Source organism: Haliotis asinina, chromosome 7, assembly GCF_037392515.1.
Source record: "Haliotis asinina isolate JCU_RB_2024 chromosome 7, JCU_Hal_asi_v2, whole genome shotgun sequence".
Classification (NCBI taxonomy): Eukaryota; Metazoa; Mollusca; class Gastropoda; order Lepetellida; family Haliotidae; genus Haliotis; species Haliotis asinina.
This window is the reverse complement of record NC_090286.1, coordinates 31646816-31667735: the sequence shown is the minus strand read 5'-3', so window position 1 is coordinate 31667735 and position 20920 is coordinate 31646816. Positions and strand designations below refer to the sequence as shown.

At 40.7% G+C, this 20920-nt stretch overlaps 1 protein-coding gene across 10 annotated transcripts in view; it reads right to left on the bottom strand.

The window, feature by feature from the left end:
- LOC137291043 (receptor-type tyrosine-protein phosphatase mu-like) overlaps window positions 1-20920 on the bottom strand; it is a 190775-nt gene that overhangs the window by 15938 nt on the left and 153917 nt on the right. For all 10 annotated transcript variants that reach the window (XM_067822302.1, XM_067822303.1, XM_067822306.1 and 7 more), the window contains 3 exons: window positions 12852-12987; window positions 5129-5278; window positions 1740-1839 (listed from right to left, as the gene is read on the bottom strand). In XM_067822302.1, coding sequence (XP_067678403.1) covers window positions 1740-1839; window positions 5129-5278; window positions 12852-12987 — 386 coding nt within the window. The remainder of the gene's footprint in view (window positions 1-1739; window positions 1840-5128; window positions 5279-12851; window positions 12988-20920) is intronic.

Sequence of the window (20920 nt, the reverse complement as noted above, 5' to 3'; positions counted from 1 at the left end):
CACAACGTAAGATAAGATTTACTATGGCGTCAATACAGTTGTTTGGGGATGACACGAGAATTTTAATACTGAATGAAAATCTAGCATTATTTTGATGATTTCCGCAACCAAACAACAATGAGCCATGTCGTATTTATCCAAATTGGAATGCAATCACACAAGAAGTCAGCGGAATTATCAGTTTGTTTATGCTAGAGTTACACTATGTTCCTGCTCCTGCAGCCATGTTTGGCCGAAACGTATTCATACACAATATACGATGGCCGGGAGACAACTTAAGGGGAGTAAATGATCACACGCGGAATGTGAAAAACGTTGCTACATCAGTCACGGTACTAAACTGAAATCCAGTAGGTCGAGGCAAAACGGATCAGGGCAGCACATTTTTGGCCAGCAAACGTGCAGACGGTCCGTAGTGGGACGGGAGGCATATGCATTCTCCACCATCTCACGGTTCTTTCACGTTATTTTTTCGGCCACATTTGTTCGGTTAATTTCATGTTTGACACGGTTATCTCCCATTGCTTCCCGCTTGTCCCGGTTCTTATGGCAAGCCTGGTTGTATGGTAGAGGATTCGACCCGCTCTATCACGACGCATTACAGGGTGGGCGAGATACGGCACGTTGTGTTCTCTGGCATTCCCTCTCTGTACATGATGCTGGTCTTCTTGCTGAGGCAAGAACTCGATGTATGCCCCCAGCAAACGTACAAACACAAAATCTTTATCTTGGAGGTTCACGCTGCTCTTGTCTCTCGGGATATAATGCATGCTATTGCTTGCGATGCCATATGTATATACCATGGGCACAAACGTGCCCCAAAGCTGGCCGTCCACGCTTCATTCGTTGAACGTCTTGATTGATCAAAACGTGAGAAGGGTGAGAGACTGCGATAAGCAAGGAGTACACTGAGTGGTGTATCCATAGCAGACTACAAGCCGAATCATTGAGCACCTTTGGCCTTTCAAGACGTTTTCTAAAAAGGCTCATCACGGATACCGAGTTAGACCGTAAGAAACTTTAGCAGGACCTAACAAAATCTGCCTTTGGGGGAGACGAAAATGGCCAAAATCCCATAACGCACTACGCTTGGGGGAAACAGGGCCGCTGGGAACACAATGTAACCCCAGCATGAAGACTCTCCACTCAATCTACCCATGTGGGGAATCGAACCCGGGACATAGGCGTGTCGTGCGAACGACGTAACCAGTAGTTTAGACCGCTGCTTATGAAATACTTCTTCTGATGATAAATGCATGAAGGTCTCAATGAGGAACAAATCTGGTATCAATAGCAGCAATTATGTTGATATTATGATAATGTCGTTGTTCTTTCGTGCTGACGGCGGACGTGACGTAGTCATATAGAGCGATATATCTCACTAATTTCCCAAGCTTACTCGTGGTACCAATGAGGGGAATCGGACTCCATCAGAAATCCCTTCAACCACTGTGTTTCACCATTTCCCGTTTACAAACAGAAATTATAGACGATCATGAACACTCGCCATAAGACACACCTCAGCGAGCCTTTGTGTAGGTTCACAACAAACAGGGGCAATGGTGTAGTCCAGTGGTTGAAGCGTTGGCTCGTAACGCCGAAGACCCGTGCTCGATTCCACAAAGGGGTACAAGGTGTGAAGCCAAACTCTGGCTTTCCCTGCCGTGATATTGCTGCAATATTGCTAAAACCAGCGTGAAACACAATTCATTCACACACCTCACAATCCTGATATTTACCTGGTGTTATGTTCTTGCACCTGTTTTTGAATATATTCTCCGGACGCAATGCTGTCGTGGTTTCATCTCGTTCTATCGTCGTCGATAGAAGTTTCAAAATCTGAAAACACATGGAACAAAACAATAAGTTATGGTGACCTTTATGTTAAAAATATATCCTTTGGCAATAATTTATTTGGAATCAAAATCAATAAATGTCTTGTCATATTTCACTCAAGTAATCGACCCGCTGGGATCACATTCCTCCTTATGCACAGAAGAAAAGGCCTTCATTCGGTAAAAAACATAAAGATAATGTCGCAAGAATGATCCCTCGCAGCCCAAATCATAATGTGGCTTTACTTTATTCCTTACAACCATAAACACAATGTCATTTGATATATTTTTCACACAAACCCTACAAACGGAATAACATATTCCTTAAAGTCATAAACACAACATCGCTTAATTTTACGCCTCGTACGTAAAACATGTAAAGGCCTCACAAGGACTAATCCATCGATCGATAGTGTATCGATGCTGGTGTAAACAGTCTACGTAAGAAACACTTGCTACAATGGGATGGACAAGATCTGTGTATTATACAGTTCAATCGCTTCCTGACACAACGCGGCCAATAATTTGCACCAACAAATTAAACCAAGACCACATCTTGAATCTTTGACAATGACAAACAGCTGGGTTTTGTCAATGGAACCAGGCTTAAAAAGGCATCTCTTCAAATTGCTATTGTAGAATTGGCTCGCTGAGCACACAGAATATTGGAAACTTTAAAAAAGATGATGTTCGAGTGCCATTACGAGCAGATGTGTCGTACTTGTTCCGACATCTTGGCGACCAAGGAATCTTTTTCCTGGTTTCGACTCATTTTGGAAATCGTGTATCTTGTCTCAAAGTAGTGTCCATAGCGGTTATAGATAACGGATCGGTTTGTACACATGTGAAAGCGAAACCATCTGTGGTCCAAAGACTTTCAATCCGTTATCTTTTATTCGCTCGTTAAACAACAACAGCACTGTAAAAGGTGATACCAAAGAGTGTGAGCACCTGAAGGTTTACGCCGCTTTCCACAAGATTCCAGCAATATCAGAAATGAAGAGCGAATGATGTGAATCCGCAGGGTTTTATGATTTATTGGTGTATAGTGACTGAGCGAGTGAGTATAGTTATACGACGCCTTTTGCAAATTTCAGTAATATTAATATTTCGGACACCGAAAATGGGTTTCATACGTGGGGAATCGAACGCTCCCTCCACACACATATCACGACACTTCTTTCAGTCTCTGCCCATCAACACGTACATCAGAGAGTCTGTATTAATTTAACGAGTTCTGCGCATGGCAGCAATATATTCAAACGTACTCTGTGTCTTCCCAAACAGCAATTGATCAGGCGCTGCACTCTTAAAAGACATTTCTGAAACCTGGTCCTGTCCAATTTTGTAAAACATATTTCCCCTGAGTTAACTAGGCGTCTGGTTTCATACCTTAAGCATTTATTGTCTGAGAAACGGACATAAGTCAGGACCTAGTCACTGTACATTTGGCTTTACAGACAACTGTTCCAAAACGGAAGTGACTTTTAAGCACCAGAAAATGGACAACTTATATAACTGCCCCATATCCTTTCAAGGCCGGTTCTTGCATTTGAGTCAAGGCGGTTATTTTCAGCTTGAACCTTGAGAGACAACCAAAGTATCTGGTACATGCAGTTAGATAACATCGTTGGCGTTTCATTAAATGCATTAAAAACGAACTTCAAATCCTGCATTGTGTTGACAGGGCAGCTCGACCGATGTGGCATCATGTTTTTCTTTGGATATTCACATATCTCTTTAACAAAATACAATCCTATTTTAAGTCCGTTCCTTGCACTTCCGAATGCAATAGCTGTAACTGAATTTCATGTTGACATGAACAGTTCAAGAAATATTAAGTCGATTATACCTTGATCCTCGATGGTTTTCTTGAAGCCATATCAAGCTTATTAAACTCGAGCTACGGACTGCCTTCATTTTTTCACAGTTTTAATATGTAAATCTGCCATCATTACGCTGACGATATTACGTTTTCAAAATCATTCACATTGGTTATTAAATCAGTTCAACTTATGTTTAATACAATAACGCAAAGAGCTCTGGTTTCGGTGAGTGAGTGCATTTAGTGCATATTCCAGCGCCTTGAGCAAAGCTCTAGATGCATGGATATGTGAGCTATATAAATATCCTGTAATAATAATAGTAATAGTAATAGTAATAGTAATAGTCGAAATCATCCATATAGTATACCTATTTCTATGACAAACAAGGTAAACCAGACAGTGAAAGCATCAGTGATAAATATGTAAAATTCTAGGGTCCGTAAGTCTACTTCCGGTATTACATTTCCGGTGACACGTATTCAAGAAACAGTTCTGGTTCCAAATTGCGGGACCGTTAAGTATGACTTCACTAGACCTGACCAAGTGTACTACAACGTTTGGCTGCACAGGTATTGACAGGAATACACGTGATATTCATGCAATGTAGTTCACGTTTTCCGAGTCAGACAGTGGTATGATTAGTCAGAACATGCCCCTTGTACACAGTGCTATCGCCATTGTCGTAAAGCGTTCTTTGTCACCGGAAGTACTGAAGGGCCGTGACCTTCTTACGATCCCTATACGTCTCAAAGCATGGTCGTCCGATCCCAGTCATGTCTACCGGTCAGCCCATTTGGTAAAAAGCTCACTGGGTTTATCAGTCGTAACACCAGGCATGGGTGATTAAACTCTAGGCTGTGTTGGTGGCGAGAGTGAAATTTAGGTCGAGTTTAGGGTTACGGTTTGCTTTGAGGCGCGCGTTTAAATATTTCGTGAGGGTGGAAACAGTTTTCGAAATAATTGCCGGTTGTTAATGCATCGGACCAGAAGTTTAAAATATCTGCAGGCGCTTCTGGCCTTCAGTAAATTATCTGTCTATTTTTCAAACTGGAATCTTTTCCTTGTTTTTTTGAGTTATTAACATTCGGGAATCACCCATGATCCATCATGATACGATAACTTAGTTTCACTTCCTGGTATTTCAGTGCTTTATACACAGGAATGTCAACAGTAGTCTTTAACAAATAAATATTCCCTCTGCGCCATGGGCTTCGCTAACTGATTTAGTAGAAACAGTGTGAAACTGTGTACAGTGTTGTCTGTTTTGTTTTATTGATTTAACTTCAACAAAATGAGCCTGCAGATTTTATTCAGGACCTCTAGATTTTAAAGCCTGCAGGCCCCGATGGCCAACTGGCAAATTAAAGTATTGCAAACATGTGGAAGCATGTGAAAACGAGTGATCAAGGGGGAAGGGGATTGAGGTGGTTTATGTTTTCGACGGAAAACGCCAGCGTATCCGCTTACCTCAAACTGCTCCTCAATCTTGGTCTTTCCTATCTCAGAGTCGAACTGACACATGTCGGAATAGCTTTCAATGTAGTTGTGGTTGGTGACGGTGGTGTCGCCGCAGATGAGTGCCTCCAGCAAACAGTCGTATACGAAGATGTACTGTTCCTGTGAACGCAGTAAAAGCAGATCCTTACTCAATGTCAAGCAACAAACAAAACGAAAATACACAGTAAATATTCACTGTATTGACTAAAGAAAAAGCTAAGAGCTAACTAAATGGTGTGTGGGGTCTACAGAATGTGTGAGTAATGTTAAAGTTACCTTAAAACGTGCTTTCGAATCGACCGAGTTAAACAGAAGAAAGAAAAAGTAACAGTTTTAAGGCAATGTTTATTTAACACCTGTAACATTACAAAAACATTACCAGAAAGAAGTGAAATGTATACCCGTGTAACGCAGATCATTTACTGTATCTCTCGAAATAGAAATACTCTCCAAATACTACTCTCCATCCATGCAAAACATATCTTGAAAGATTTCTTCCAACCCACTAAACATTTGTAACATTTCTATTGTTTTCGACCTACCGACGTAAATATTTCTGCTAACTTTAATAAACAAGTCTGTCCTTCACGCTATTCTTACCAGTCACTAACTTAAACAGCAGTGTGTGAGTTTCACGCGTTAACAAAACCGAAAGATAAAGCATGTCGTTGCAGAGAGGGTCAAAACCAACGATCAGCGAATCATGGCATAAGTAAGGGACGCAACTGTGCACATCAAATTGTTTACAGCGCCTTGTTTAAATCGTAAAGAAAGTCAAAAGTAAAAAAAAAATACTGTCAGTGGAATGAATAACACTTATTCAGTGTCTCCCTGATTATATAATATTTATGAACTTAGATGCCGACAAGTTTATTTTTCTTACGGCCATGGATTATTCATATAAGCAAAATGTCAATGGTAACCATTAAAATCCCGGAATAGTTTGGGAGCAGTTGACACTGGCTCGGAGCCAAAGGAAACAGGAAGATCGACCACTGTTTCTCGAATAGGTACAACTCTGGAAATGATGAAAACAGAAATATCGCAAATTGCTTTTTCTTGAAAGGAACACAGGGTCACATGAGACACCTAGACTTAATAGAGCTAACAGCCCCGTGGCTTATCAAAGTTCTCAAACTTTCTTCCAAAGAAGAGAAAATGAAATTAGCATCTAAATAAGCCCGACCGTCAAAGCAATGAAATTCGCCGTCAGACTAACAGTATCTCCTTTAAACAGAGATAATATCAATCATTGCATGCTAACATGGATATTTTTGTGACTCCATCGAAGGCATAATCGTTGCTTTGGCCAAGTAAAAGTGATGTTTTGACTGTGCAGTTGTCAACGTTCCGATCAGATGCCAAGAAGTAATTGAATTTCGTCTGAAAAGGGTCATGACTCAAGGAATCAATTCCTACAAGTCTCTTCGACAATAACATTCGTTCTTGAGTGTGATATAAGTCCAAGATTTTACAAGATTGGACAATTCAGTAAAAAGGTCATCGGAGACTCTCTTTGATGGAGCCATATTCAGGAATGAGTCTCTCGGGAGGACTTAAAGTTTGCACTCAGAGCACCTTGGTCGGTTGTCCAAGAGCGATGGTTTTTGTGCAGTAAATTGATATCGTTGTCATTTCACGATGTCAATACTCAAGCTTCCTCTTACTTTCTACCGACGCCAACTTAAGTCTGTTGCAATTAATATTTTCTAAACGTAGCCAAATCCTGTCAGAGATCAGCAAGTCATTAAACAGTCATGTTTCGTAATTAAATAAAAACTATATTGCACCCAGTACAGTGCCGTTCGCACATACACACAAAAAAGCACGCGCGCGCACACACATATCATTTGATATTACCAATGCGACAGTGACATGCATTTGGGACCTGTATCAAAACAACGTTTCGAGGAATAAGTGGAACCTTCATGCAGATTTCTTCATAGACCTTTTTCACGTCAGCAGACAAAGACAGTTTGAAAGAGTCTCTGACATTTATACAGCAATGTGTACAAATACAGTTCCTAACAATACATTGAAAACAGGTATATTTTGAGACCTGTCTTGAATGTTGCAATACTCTTACAAACCTTCGAATTATATGAGCGTGAATTCCACAAGGTTGGAAAAGTTGCATATGGAAAAAAGTCTGGTTTCCAATTTTCTAAGCCTGAAGTTTGACACAAACAGATCTCTTAATTAGATGATCGAAGTCACAGTTTATTTCAGCAAGAATCAACCAGATCAGACAGCTATATGGGAGCAAGGCCGTGCTGGGCCATGTCGGCCATGCAGGGGGTTTTGTAGTCACTGGTTGCTTTGATGGGGAGCCAGTGTGACTGTTTAAGAAGAGGTGAGACGTGGCCGCGTTTTGGGGACCCGACTGATCATACACACGGCCGTGTTTTACACCTTCTCTAGTGCAGGGTGGTATACGCAGTGAACACATAACTCAAAGACTGCTCAAGTAAGCAAAGTAAACGGCGATGGGACGAGACACAACACCACTAAACAGATATAGGAAATAAATTGGGACTATGAACATCGAGGAGTCGGCGAGTTAATATGAGTTGAACTTTTTTCACGGTTCACCGTTTCGATAAATGTATTGTTTTTACTGCAAGGAAGAGTTCATGGAGTGTTGCACATTCATGGACACAGCATTTGACACGTCGTTTGAAACACCCACATAGACGTGACATTCTGTGTATGATTTCTTCCGCACGACATATCTCAACCAGTTCAAAATAAAACATGTTAAAGCGAAATACAAAGCGACATTCATGTGAGGAACTTTGAAAAAAAAAACCCCACGAATCATAAAGTTTCTTACACATTGAGACATGAAACACAATTGCCGTGGCACCATTAGGACTGGAAATGCCATTTTATTTTTAAGTTATGAAATACCTTCAGCACTTTGGCATGGCAATTATCAAATACACTAAAATCGCTGACAAACTACGTTTTGTAAGTTTGTACTTGGGCAATGATGAAATACGAAAGCAAAGAGAGTAAAAAAACTGATATACTAAACTTCAAAAGAAGGCTTAGACAAAGGTTTACAGTTTAACAAATGAACTGTATTTTTCAAATTTGGAAATATGGGGGGAGAATATCAGAAAATAAGTTTCCATAACTCCTCTTTTGTAATTGTCTTCAAGTTTCAAATGGTAATATTGCAGCAATATGATATATTGATCTCCATACAAACATTCTGCGCTTTGACAAGAACGAAAGATGAAAGTGAAATTACAAATCTCATTATAATGAGCACATCTGAGAGTTCTCGTAATTGTTTCTATGAATGTTTTCTATATTTCTAAACCATGCGGATCCTGTTGTACGAAAAGAGTCTTCATCCACAAAGGGATATGATCATAACATATTTTCAGCTTTAATAGGAAACTCATCTTACCATTATTCCTGGTCATAAAGCGAAAATTATACTTCTGAAATAGCCAAGAATATTCCAATTCTTCCATGAAACTGTAGTTAATCTGACACAGATGTGACTTCATTGACAGATAAATAACAGCATTATGACAGAATCATGGTCCGTAACTTGTTTTGAGTAGTCCATATGCCCAAACTATCTCCATCAGTTTCAGAGTATAGGTTTACAGTGCCCAATATGCATTTTGTGAGACTTGCCATCATGATCAAACGAGGTGAAAATTAGTTTTTTTTTTTTTTAGATATGGAATAAAGTGTTAAACAAAGACATAACACATGTCACTACAGACTGTACAGATGGCCATATATAGATCTTCCTAATATTCTAGTGAAGATCCAGGTTAGAATCGATCTGCAGTAACCCATGCTTGTCGTAAGTAACCATGCGACTAGCGGGATCGGGTGGTCAGGCTTGCTGACTTGGTTGACATATGTCATTATGTCCCATTTACATAGATTGATGTTCATGATTTTGATCTCTGGATGGCTGGTCGAGACTGGATTATTTACAGACCGCAACCAGGATATGGTTACTACAGCTGAAATATTGCTGAGTGCGGCGTAAATCACAACCCACTCGCTTCTCGCCTCTTGAAAAAGAATGGCGTCGCCATTGTTGGGAACATGAGGTCAGGTTGATTGATTTCTGAGGTGAAATTTTTATTGTGCAAAAGAAATGAAGAATGAAAAAATTTAGGAGCATGGTGTAAGTAAAACGGGCCATATTGCTGAGTTTAGCCATCGTGGAACGGAATATATTTTATGAAACCTTTAAGTTCAACAATTTGCAAACTATTTCAAAAAGCCACATTCGACACAACACAAAATCATTTATTTGTTTCTTACAATCCTTTACCACTCTTTTTAGCGATTTTAGGGAATAGTCCATCAAGAGCAGGTTGTAAACAATTGAGACTAGACCAAACAAATTAGTGATTGATATGAAGACCATTGTACCCGATCATAAATAGCTATAATAACCCAGGGTTAGTGGTTAAAGTGGGTGAGTGAGTTTAGTTTTACGCCGCACTCAGCAATATTCCAGCTATATGGCGGCGGTCTGTAAATAATCGAGTCTGGATCAGACAATCCAGTGATCAACAACATGAGCATCGATCTGCGGAATTGGGAACCGATGACGTGTGTGTGTGTGCATCCATGTGGAGAATCGACCCGGCGAATTCGGCGTGACGAGCAAACGCTTCAACCACAAGGCTCCCCCGCCGCCCCCAACGGATATTGATTGACATTCACAACGGCAGAGAGTGAGTGAGTTTAGTTTTCCGCCCTGCTTAGCAATATTCCGGCAATATTATGACGGGGGACACCAGAAATGGACTTCACACATTGTACCCATGCGGGGAATCGAACCCGGGTCTTCGGCATCTCGAGCGAACACCTTAACTACAAGGCTTCACCACCGCCCTAGCTGACGTACAACGAATTTTAGTCTTAATTGGCTTCACTCTATTTCATAGAATATACAAATTTATTTCATAGAATACAAATTTCGCTGAACTGATACTGGGACTGAAATATAACTGAAATTCGAAATAATATTGAAATGCATATATGTTGACTGATATTAACCACAAGACATAAACAGAGGAGTTTTATCCCGTATTTATGATACGGTGAGTTCCCGTAATCCTGAAACTGTTTAACTTGCAATATATATGCAGCATCTGTAATGAAGGGCATGGCTCGCTACCAGGATATGGTTACTACAGATAACAGGTTACGAAAGAACTGTCATTCTTGAAACCAACAACAATTTGTAATTCGGTATCGCGGCACTGAAGTGGTTTCACGACGTTCTTGAAAACACAGTGTATCAGATTCCGTCATAAAACATATCCTTCATCGTCAAGTCGCATAACTTCAAAAACACCGTAACCTAGCAACAACATAAACAAGAGCGACGCGAAACCCTACGTTTCTCCAGCGCGTGTTTTATTGTACCGTTTTTACGTTATTAAGCTACTTTATACCGCATGTTACATTGATATAACCATACAACCTGTCACTGGCTTCCTAACAACATATTCTTTATCATGATATGCCGAGAGAGAAATTGGGTCCAGGTCTAAACGTCAATCGAACTGAGCTGAACAGAATGGCGTTAACGTAAAGATTGTATGAGCGTAAACATAGCTAAACCGATTGATGGTCATTGAGTGGAAATTTGATGCACCTCTACAAATCTAATAAGAGGGTCTAAATCACGACAGCTATCAGAAATATTGGTATTGGAAAACATAGCGCGATGAGTAAATGTTTATTTTATTCTTTTAATATCAAGAAGGGCAAGGAAGGTCAAGTCTGACGTGTATTTTTCCACATTCCTTTTGTATAATTCTGTCGTATTTTGCTTCTCGCTTCAAATTGTGGCTCCTTCATCTTTTTCTTTTTCCAGTGCCGTACTTCATCTTTGTTTCGTCCTCTACTTTGCCTGTAACGCATTACCTCATGTTGTGGATATTTACCTTCACCTCCTAAAACAAATGCACACTGTAAAGCAAAAGTAACGCAACTCTGGTTTCTGTCAAGTTTTTAAAATAGAAGATATAATAATGGACGCTTACTTTCAAATTTATTTTTTTCGAAACATGCGTTTCATTTGCTGTTCAGTATACGTAAATTACTTTTTCTCCCTCCAACCACCCTTTTCTCCAAAACCTCTTCTTGCTCATTCCACAAACATCTATTGTCCCGCCCATTTTCATGAACTTTCTCCGTCCTCTTCTCTCCATTCTCGAGGTGCTCATGAAAACAATCACGGGATTGACTAGTCGTGACACGGGCATTTCAAGACCGGGGGTATTTCAAGAACCCCCAAATCACCATACTCAGCTCATCCTACAGCATCGAAACATTGCAGTGATAAGGTAAGGACCCGGTGATGACAAGGACCCGTTGATAATGATTTATATCACAATAATTGTGAACTGTGCTCATACAGAACACATGTTCAGGTGGGACGACACTTCTCTCTATGACCACTCTCTTTTAATACATTGTGATGCAAAACCGAACTACATTACAATCAGCAATAAACCCTACTATTGAGGGTGTTGAGGGTGAGTTTTCAGTTTTACGGCGCTTTCAGCAATATTCCAGCGCTTTCAGCAATATTCCAGCAATATCACACCTTGGGACACCAGAAATGGGCTTAACACAGTTTACCCATGTGGGGAATCGAACCCGTCTCTTCGTCGTGAAGAGCAAACGCTTGAATCACTAGGCTACCCCCAGCCCCCCAGGCGCTGAGAAGCAGCCAGTGCATTATACAGCGGTGTTTTTATCAACACCTGATGTAATACACGTTGATGAAGTAATCGCTGAAAACGCCCACATGTGGTATTTTTATCATTATTTTTCTCTATATCCCCACTAGATCCACAGTGTGTTTTGACCAGCCTCACAAAGCGTGAGAACTCCCTTGTTGTCAAAGACAGTAATTCAGCATCTGCGATCATATTCCCTTATAACACCACCTCCAAATTAAACAAAAACAATGGAAGACTTATGTTGAGTTATCATAAACACTGGGCATCCGTCTGACTGAGGTTTTCGCATCGCTTACGCAACACTGCAGCAGGAATAAACGAATTTCAGCTCGATCATGGATATTCCCTTTCAACCACCCACCGAGAACAATCAGCCCGGTCGTTTAGCACTGAAACTAGTTCTGAAGCTCACCTGCATTCTTCTGGAACATTTTGAACATTCAAACAATCAGTTCATATACAGTATACCACTGTGTGACATAGTTTACCGAATATCAAATTTTATTGTAGAACACGCACAAACGATTGAGTGAGTGAAGACAACAAGAAACATAAATTCAATATGGCTGACATGCTTGCCATGTTTAAATTAGATCACTCGGAGTTTAACATATCGTTGCTTGATTTCAAACCGTGATGAGCCAGGTTAGAATCGATCTTCGCTAACTCATGCTTTGCCGAAAGAGGTTGCTAAAGACATCCGATGGCCAGACTCGCTGTTTGATGCATGTCAAGGTTCTCAATTACGTAGGTCGGTGAGCATGATGTTGAATACTGGTTTGTCTGATCCAGACTCAATTATTTACTGACCGCCGACATATAGCTGGAATATGGCTGAGTGCGGCATAAAACAAAAGTCCGATACACCAATGACAGGCAACATACCAACATGCCATTCTGATTCAGGTGAGCTAAAGTATTATCTGAAATCAAAACCGATAACTTACCAGAGTTTGGACCATATTCACTCTCTGTGCCCTCATCAACTTTACGAAGTTATGCACGTCGATAATGCCTTCTGATTTAGCTTTCTCCAGCTGTGTGTCAATAGCGATATATGTGCCTGTCCGGCCTACCCCAGCGCTGAAATATACATAACACATGGTCAGTCAATAGCATTGTCAATCAACAGAAACACAGCAACACGCAACACAACCTCTCCGAAGTCAAATCCATTATACGATTGAGACCTCATCAAGTGAGTGAGTATGGTTTTACGAAACTTTTATTCCAGCAATATCATGACTGGGGACACCAGAAATGGGCTTCATACATTGAACCCGTGTGGGTAATAGAACTGGGTAATTCAACGTGACGAGCGAACGCTTTAACCACTAGGCCACCCCACGGCCCCACAATATCCAGAGTATGAGGTTATTAATCATGACGATACTCAGTGTTCCCGAAAGAAGTCGCGAACATATGCAATGGTAAGTCAAATATTAGCCCGAAAGAACGCAGGAACACATGGTCCAAGTCAAAATGAGGAATCGCATCGTACATCATTCTGTCACAAATGCGTCTAATCTGCAAATGACCTTCACGTCTACAATCCAAACTTTCGAAAGCTTTTCTGAGGCCAAGAATGTTGTAACCCTGATCAAACAACTCGATTAACAATCTTCTTCAGCTACACACAAAAATACTCCCCTTTTTTAACCCGAACGGAACCAAAGTCATCCGCTTGAAGGGTTGAAGAAAAACAGTAGTATATGTAACACCGTCATCACCGACGTCACATTCAAGAATTAGAGATAGCTCACCGTTTGAATATTCTTGCTTTGTAGCAAGACGTCTTAATTTCGGAATGATAGCGTCCCGTACTACGGGCGTACAATAATGCGCCTACTCAATCAAAGACCATACCGTGTCAAGCAGATTCATTGCAAGACGACTCGTTCCCAGTGGCTTCTGACATTTGTCGCTCTGTGTTCTTCCTTGGTTCATACAAGCAGGCAATCACCAATTTGTAGGAATGTGAATTCTTTGTATCCCTTCAGGACCAAGACACGAAAGAACCAAGATAGAAGGGACAGAAGAGACTGGTCTTGTCATAAATTCTTGAGGTCTACTATTGCTTTACCAAGTATGCTCACATGATTCAGCCTCTATGTTGATGAAGTACAGATAATGCGATGGTAAACTTTAACCAACTCAAAAATCTTGCAAATTACGGATTATTTGCGTGCTTTCTTTGAGCCGTTTTAAAAATTATTAAATTTCAAGCCTATCTTTTCTTTGTGGGAATTAGGTGGATGGAATTCGAAAACGTGGACACAAAAAAGTTGAAGCCGAAACGGGCTTATCGTGGTGCGTTAGAAACGAATGACACGCCACGCCTAATTTCACAAGTGTTTGATTACCTTATATTTGCAAACCTATCCAAAGCTCCATACATGAAATAACCGGAGTTATGCCCATTTGTTGAATTACAGGAGTCATGTTAAGTCCAGGTTAGAATTCCACGACACTGTGGCGTATAGGGCAGAACCGACATCCAATTAGCAACAAAGACCGCTAAATGTGACTGAGGCTTAATATCACATAACAAAATAGGGAGTAGCAGACATCCCTGGTGTACACACTTCATTTCAAAGGCTTGAAAAGAGAATGGTTTCTCTGACAATTATATTAGGGAAACATCATGGCCCTTGAAATTTATTAAACAATGCCCTGGCAGCTCGGCTTTGTGTAACTACGGCCAAATTAGGCTGACCAAAAACCAAATTAATCTTGAAGAGTTAATCATGTGAAACGTTGGCTATCCCTCAAAGGCAATAGCTGTTTGCGGCCGAAGGAGTTCCTTGACAGGCTGTACAAATCGATAAACTGCAGCTGACACTAGGGGGTAACATCAATTATTTCATTAGGGACCGCGCCGGTCGAATTTTAGCTAAAAAGGCCAAGCTACTTCACGTTTGATTGAAATAATACCCGCTGATGAACATTTCCGCTTCTCGGGAGCTTTCTAAAGGAACAAAATACACTTGTTCGTCGCACAGAACCTCGAAAGCGAAAGGGCCCCTGCTCTAACATCCAACATGATGTAATTCAAAACTCAAACATGGCATACAGCGTTTTGGAACCGGTAATTTATTTCTGGCGGACGTGAGGGTAATTTGCGGGAGTGCTAGTCAGTCATTGCAAAACGTAGCTCACATGACAAATTGAAATGCCTTTTCTGGTCCGAGGACGTTGGTTCCTGGTATTAGACCTCACAGCTAGATATCCGGGATTCGTCATCAAAGATAAGATTGAATATGACAGTTGATGAAAAAGTTATTCCGTAAGAATACGTCTTTGATCCATTACTCTCTTAGTTCTATGCGAACAATCATTTGTTCATGATGAAAATAAGGTCTGATTTGTGACAATATCATTAAAGCTTTGCACTGGAAAAGGCAGCAAAGGTGAGCTAAAAATGAAATATATTGTGCGATTTATTAAAAGCCCGATCAATCTTGCATTTGTGACAATACGTTTTTCTTTCCTCGATGCCTATCTAATGCATGCTTTTTGAGGATGTAATTCGTGAAGGATTAATTCAAGGATTTATTAACATTTGAAGCACAGAAAATACTCTTTGAAAGGATGAGTGTTCTTTAAAACAGGCTTATCAAACTAATCGGTACATAATTTTCTCCCCTATCAATATGACAAATTACACCTTCAACCTAATTTTTCCAAATTTTATGCCCCGAGTGGAAAAAGCATTTTAAGCAAAACTGTAAATGAACATTTTCTCAGATTTATCGTTCCAAAACAACGAACTTGAGTAATTGTATTACATCTTTTCAAGCATTGATTCTGAAAGCAATATCTAATATTGCGTGTATGCTTTACATACATCACATGCAACACATCGATTTTAGCGATGTAACAATATTTATAATGACAAGATAATCCTTAGTTCCAAAACAGGACTGTAAGATGACGATAGCAAGTTATAGGATGCCTGTAATCAATCACAGGAGCGTGGTGTCTTCGTAACCAATATACTTTGGAATGTGAGCTTTGTGGTGTGGTAGGGACCGTCTCAGTGGTGATGTGGGCACGTGGGTGTGGAGATAAAACATCAGAAAGGGTGAGTGACCGAGTTTAGTTTTACTCTTTTTACTTGAGCAACATCCCAACAATATCACGGCGAGGGACACCAGAAACGGGCGTCACACATAGTACCCATGTGGGGAATCGAACCCGGGTCTTTGACGTGACAAGCGCAAACTTTAACCACTGACCTAACCCACCGTACCACATTACAAAGGGCTAATGGGATGGCGTGTCAGAAATGAAAAGTATATATACACCTGGAAATTAATCAAGCAACACCCCAATTTTTTCTATTGGAGCAACTTTGAAGTGTTCTGACAATCAAAATATGCCGGGTTGATATAGTTTGACACTTTTTTATTCAACAGACGATCTCTGACAAACAACTTAAAGGGAAAAAGTATCAAGACTTTGCTTTATTGCAACGAAATCCAAATTCTTAAAACTGTCTTAAATTCATGAAAAAATGGACACAATTTACTATTCATCCACAGACGTTGTTGTCAGGTGTATTAACACAAATGTCACATGGAAAGAAAGAACAGTCATCTGAGAGTCTGCACACCGACTTTCATCAATATCTAGTGTGTCCTCCCTGCGCACGCACCACCGATTCCAGACGCCTCCTCATTCCTTGGATGAGTCTCCGGATCTGATTCTGGGGGATCCTGTTCCACTCCTCATGCAGGGCAGCCGTCAATTCGTTGAGATTATGGACTGGTGGGTCTCTCTGCCTCACACGACGGCCAATAAAGTCCCACAAATGTTCAATGGGGTTGAGGTCAGGGCTCATGGCAGGCCATGGAATTCTGTCAATTGCATTTTGCCGCAAAAAATCATTTACAGCATGCGCCCTGTGAGGTCTAGCATTGTCGTCCATAAATATGGGTCTCGTTGCCAGAGGATGGTTCTCAAAATGAGGTACCACAGCCCTGTCAAGAACCTCCTGTTGGTAACGAACACCGTTAAGGTTGCCACGGATGGTAATGATATCCAACTTGCAGTTCATGGAAATGCACCCCCATACCATAACGGAACCTCCCCCAAAGGCCACAGTCTCCTGGATGTTCCGTGGAGCCATTGCTGTGTTCCTCTGCCTCCAGACCCGAGTACGACCGTCCACCATGTGCAGCAAGAACCGGCTCTCATCTGAGAAATGGACCTTCCTCCAAGAGGCAATGTTCCAGTGCAAACGGTCATTACACCAGGCCAGTCGGGCTGCCTTATGGGCTGGAGACAGTCTGGGTCGCTTGATTGGCCTCCTTGCCCGGTATCCTGCAGCTTTCAGACGATTCCGAACAGTCCTGTTCGAGATGGGTCTCCCTGGAAGCCACTCCTGTCTCAACCGAGAGCTCGAGTCGAAGGACCTGCGCCGTACAAGTCTCAGTAAAGCTCTGTCCTCCCGGACTGTGGTCTTCCTGGGTCTTCCTGGTCTAGGCAGGTCTTTAACTTCATTAGTGGCCCGGTATTTTTTCAAAAGTTTTGAAATTATGGAATGATGTCGTCCGATTTGAGTCCCGATTTGTCTTAGAGACATACCAGCATTCCTCATGCCGATTATTTGCCAACGAGTGGCCTCTGATAATTTCCTACGTGCCATGACATTGAAATGAATGAAAAACCGAATGCAATCGACAACCTGCGCTTGTAAACACCCCAGGGAAAAAGTGCATTTTTCGAAAGTTGAGGTTAAAGCAATGCACGTGCGCTGTGCAAGCTTCACGCGCGTCATATCAACCCATGAAAAGCTCATGCTGTATGTCAATACATCAAAATTGAATAATCAATCATCAAAATTACTTCGTTTAACTTTGTTAAGTTTTTATGTGTCTTTGAATTTGGTGTTGCTTAATTAATTTCCATATGTATATATTTTGTACAAAGGATTTAAATAAAGAGTGAATGCTGACCGTCAAGACGATATTGTTGTGCGTATTGTTGTGCCAGCTTTCGGCAATACTCCAGCAATGTCATGGATGGGGGCATCACGAACTAGCTTGACACATTTCCATGTGGGAAATCGAACCCGGGTCGTCTTTGTCATCAGCCAACGCTTTAACCACTGGGCTCTATCATCGTTCAGTGGTGTGTTGGAAATGGTAGAAATAAGGAAGGGGAATATTCTAACATAGAACTGTCATCGTCGGTCCCCCAAATATATGCCACCTTGAAATATTATGCAAATAAAAGCGTCAGATCCCTTTCCACACTTATTATAAATCTTCGCTGAGGTCCTTCCATATCATAATCTGATCTAGAAAGTACATAGGATACTTATGTATAAGCCATTTGAATAAAATTGCATTATGAAAAATAACTAAATATCAAAGGCCTGCTCGTGTTAAACTAAAACTATGTAACGTAGAAGCCTGGCATTGTGACGATATTCATTAAGCATGTTTTATTGTTGCTCTGTGTGCCGAGAGCCAACGATGAAACGGTCCCAAAAGTGTGCCCCAAGATCCTTGACACATGTGTTGGGAAATGTTCCAGTTAAGGCCACATGTTCAGGCAATAATTTAGTTTGCAATAGATACCACAGCACGTGCTATTTCACGTGCCAATTGACCAAATGCATCTCGCTAACGAGACGCCAATTAGAAACGCCACGCCGCAAGAGGGTTAAACTATTGCCGTAATTCAGTTATTCAAAATTAGCTTGGGAGCCAGCCTCAATTTCACTGTCATAGTCATTTTGATGAAGCTTTTCCAGTACCATTAAGATATTGATTTACAACGACACAAACACATTATTTGGTTGACAATGCGAATACATCTTATTTCAGAGCTAGCTGCTTCGGCCGAAAGACATGTTTCTAAATCTTAAGAGACAAGGTCATGGCCGAGTTTTATAAAAGTCTTACATTAAATGTTTCCATTTGACGAATCAAAGAAATTGGTCAAGAAATCGATGAATGAAAACACACAAACGTTCAGCTACGTGGAAGTAAAAAAGCTTTACGGACTCAGAAGCAATTGTCCATTGCACATTTACAAATTACGTTTCCGTGTTTACATTACACAATTCGACATGAACATGACATAAATCTTGTCAATAGCTTGCTCGTGACACGTTCATTTCTCGCCAACCAGCATTCGCGTCATGAGCATGGGGCATGACAAGATCTATGTCATTCAAGGGCGGGTTCGCCGATCAGCAAATTAAGTCTAGAGAAAGCATGGCACCCTGCCCCACACCGTTCAATGAGTTATGTATTCTGTAAACACATTCTCGTTATCCAGGACCTCTGGAGTTGCTGACTAGACATTGTGACCGAACAAGTCACCCCTACGTTTGACAGACAGTATTGATCGTATTAGTACAATATTTGTACATGGAATATTTTTCCAGGATATGATAAATGTTTTTTCAACATCGCCATGTGAACGTCGTACCACTAATGTCAAGAAATGAAATACGACCAAATTGGATCGAACTGAATGGACGAGATTAGAGAACCACGGGCGCCATCGTAGGTCGCCTTAACGAGTCAGGACCGAAATTAATACATGTTTAAAGATCCTTATTGGATGAAACATGCTATCAGTGTGTTTTAAGGATGCCGGATTTTCCTAAGCTTGGGGTATTATTAGTTTGATTTGTACGAAAACTTTCTGTTGTTGCATGGAGATGCCAATCTACCTTAACCCATTGGTACTCGCCTCGTGAGATACATTATCAGCACAGCTCAATAGCATCCACATGAAACAAGATTAATACGTGTGGATTACGGAACGTCAAGCATGTATAGGGTTGTAATTAGGAATATGATGTTGTTGAACCGTGTGAATACTTTACAAGGTTTGATGTGCACGTGAACGGCTCAGCGGTTGAGGTGTCATTTGTCACTACTGAATTGTGATATTGATGACAAACTCCCCAAATAAATAAATAAATAAATAAATAAATAAGTAAATAAATAAATAAATAAATAAATAAATAAATAAATAAATAAATAAATAAATAAATAAATAAATAAATAAATGAACCACCACCACCAACAACAAACAAAACAAAACAAACCCCCCCCAAAAAAAACAAGAGGCAAACCGGCAACGTCAGGGTATAATAAGCTTGGATTATCCGCCGATACAGATTGTACTCACCGTTCTATTGCTCGAGCTCGCGAAAAGCGTAAGCACGCCTTCCTTTCCCGGTATCATCACACACCGCCCTGTTTTAATGCATTTACTAAATGTGCATTGCATTGACCCCAAAAACACCTAAACAAACATAATAATTACTTTAACACACTTTTGCCTGATACTTTGGACCAAAAGAAAACTGATCGAAAAAATATACCTTTCGAATATTTGAAATGAGCTTCACACATTGCACGAATTCATGGCTAAATTTTGATGAATGCCATTCAAAAAATGAGTGGGTGATTTAGTGTGGCTTTAGGCTGCTTATGCAAAATTTCAGCAATATCATGACGGAGGACACGACAATAGGGTTTCCCAAATTGTACCCATGTGGGGAATCGAGCTGAGGTCTTCGGCTTGACGAAGGAACGCTTTAACCACTAGGCTATCCTATTGCCCCATTCAATACTTTAAGCAGAGTGTCGTGGGTACCTTCTACAGAGGTTGTGTCTATTCATTAATCTTTCGATGTCAGGATTTCACGCTCAAAGTTAACATTAAATCACACTTAAACAGAAATACCTATGACTATGGTTTTGCCTTGAATGCGTTTTGGTTTGTATTCGTGGGTTTCAGAAAACCGATTCTTCCACATTAGCCAATGAGCTTTTACACATATTCCAGAAATATCACGACCGAGGGATAGCACAAATGGGCTTCACACATCGTACCCATGTGGGTAATCGAGCCCGGTGTTCGGAGTGAAAAACGAACGCTTTAACACTTATCCACCCTCTCAAACATGAAGCACAGCTTGATATCACTCGACGTCGATAAACACTAACATTCCAACTCTATTATAATGCTGTGCGAGTGACAA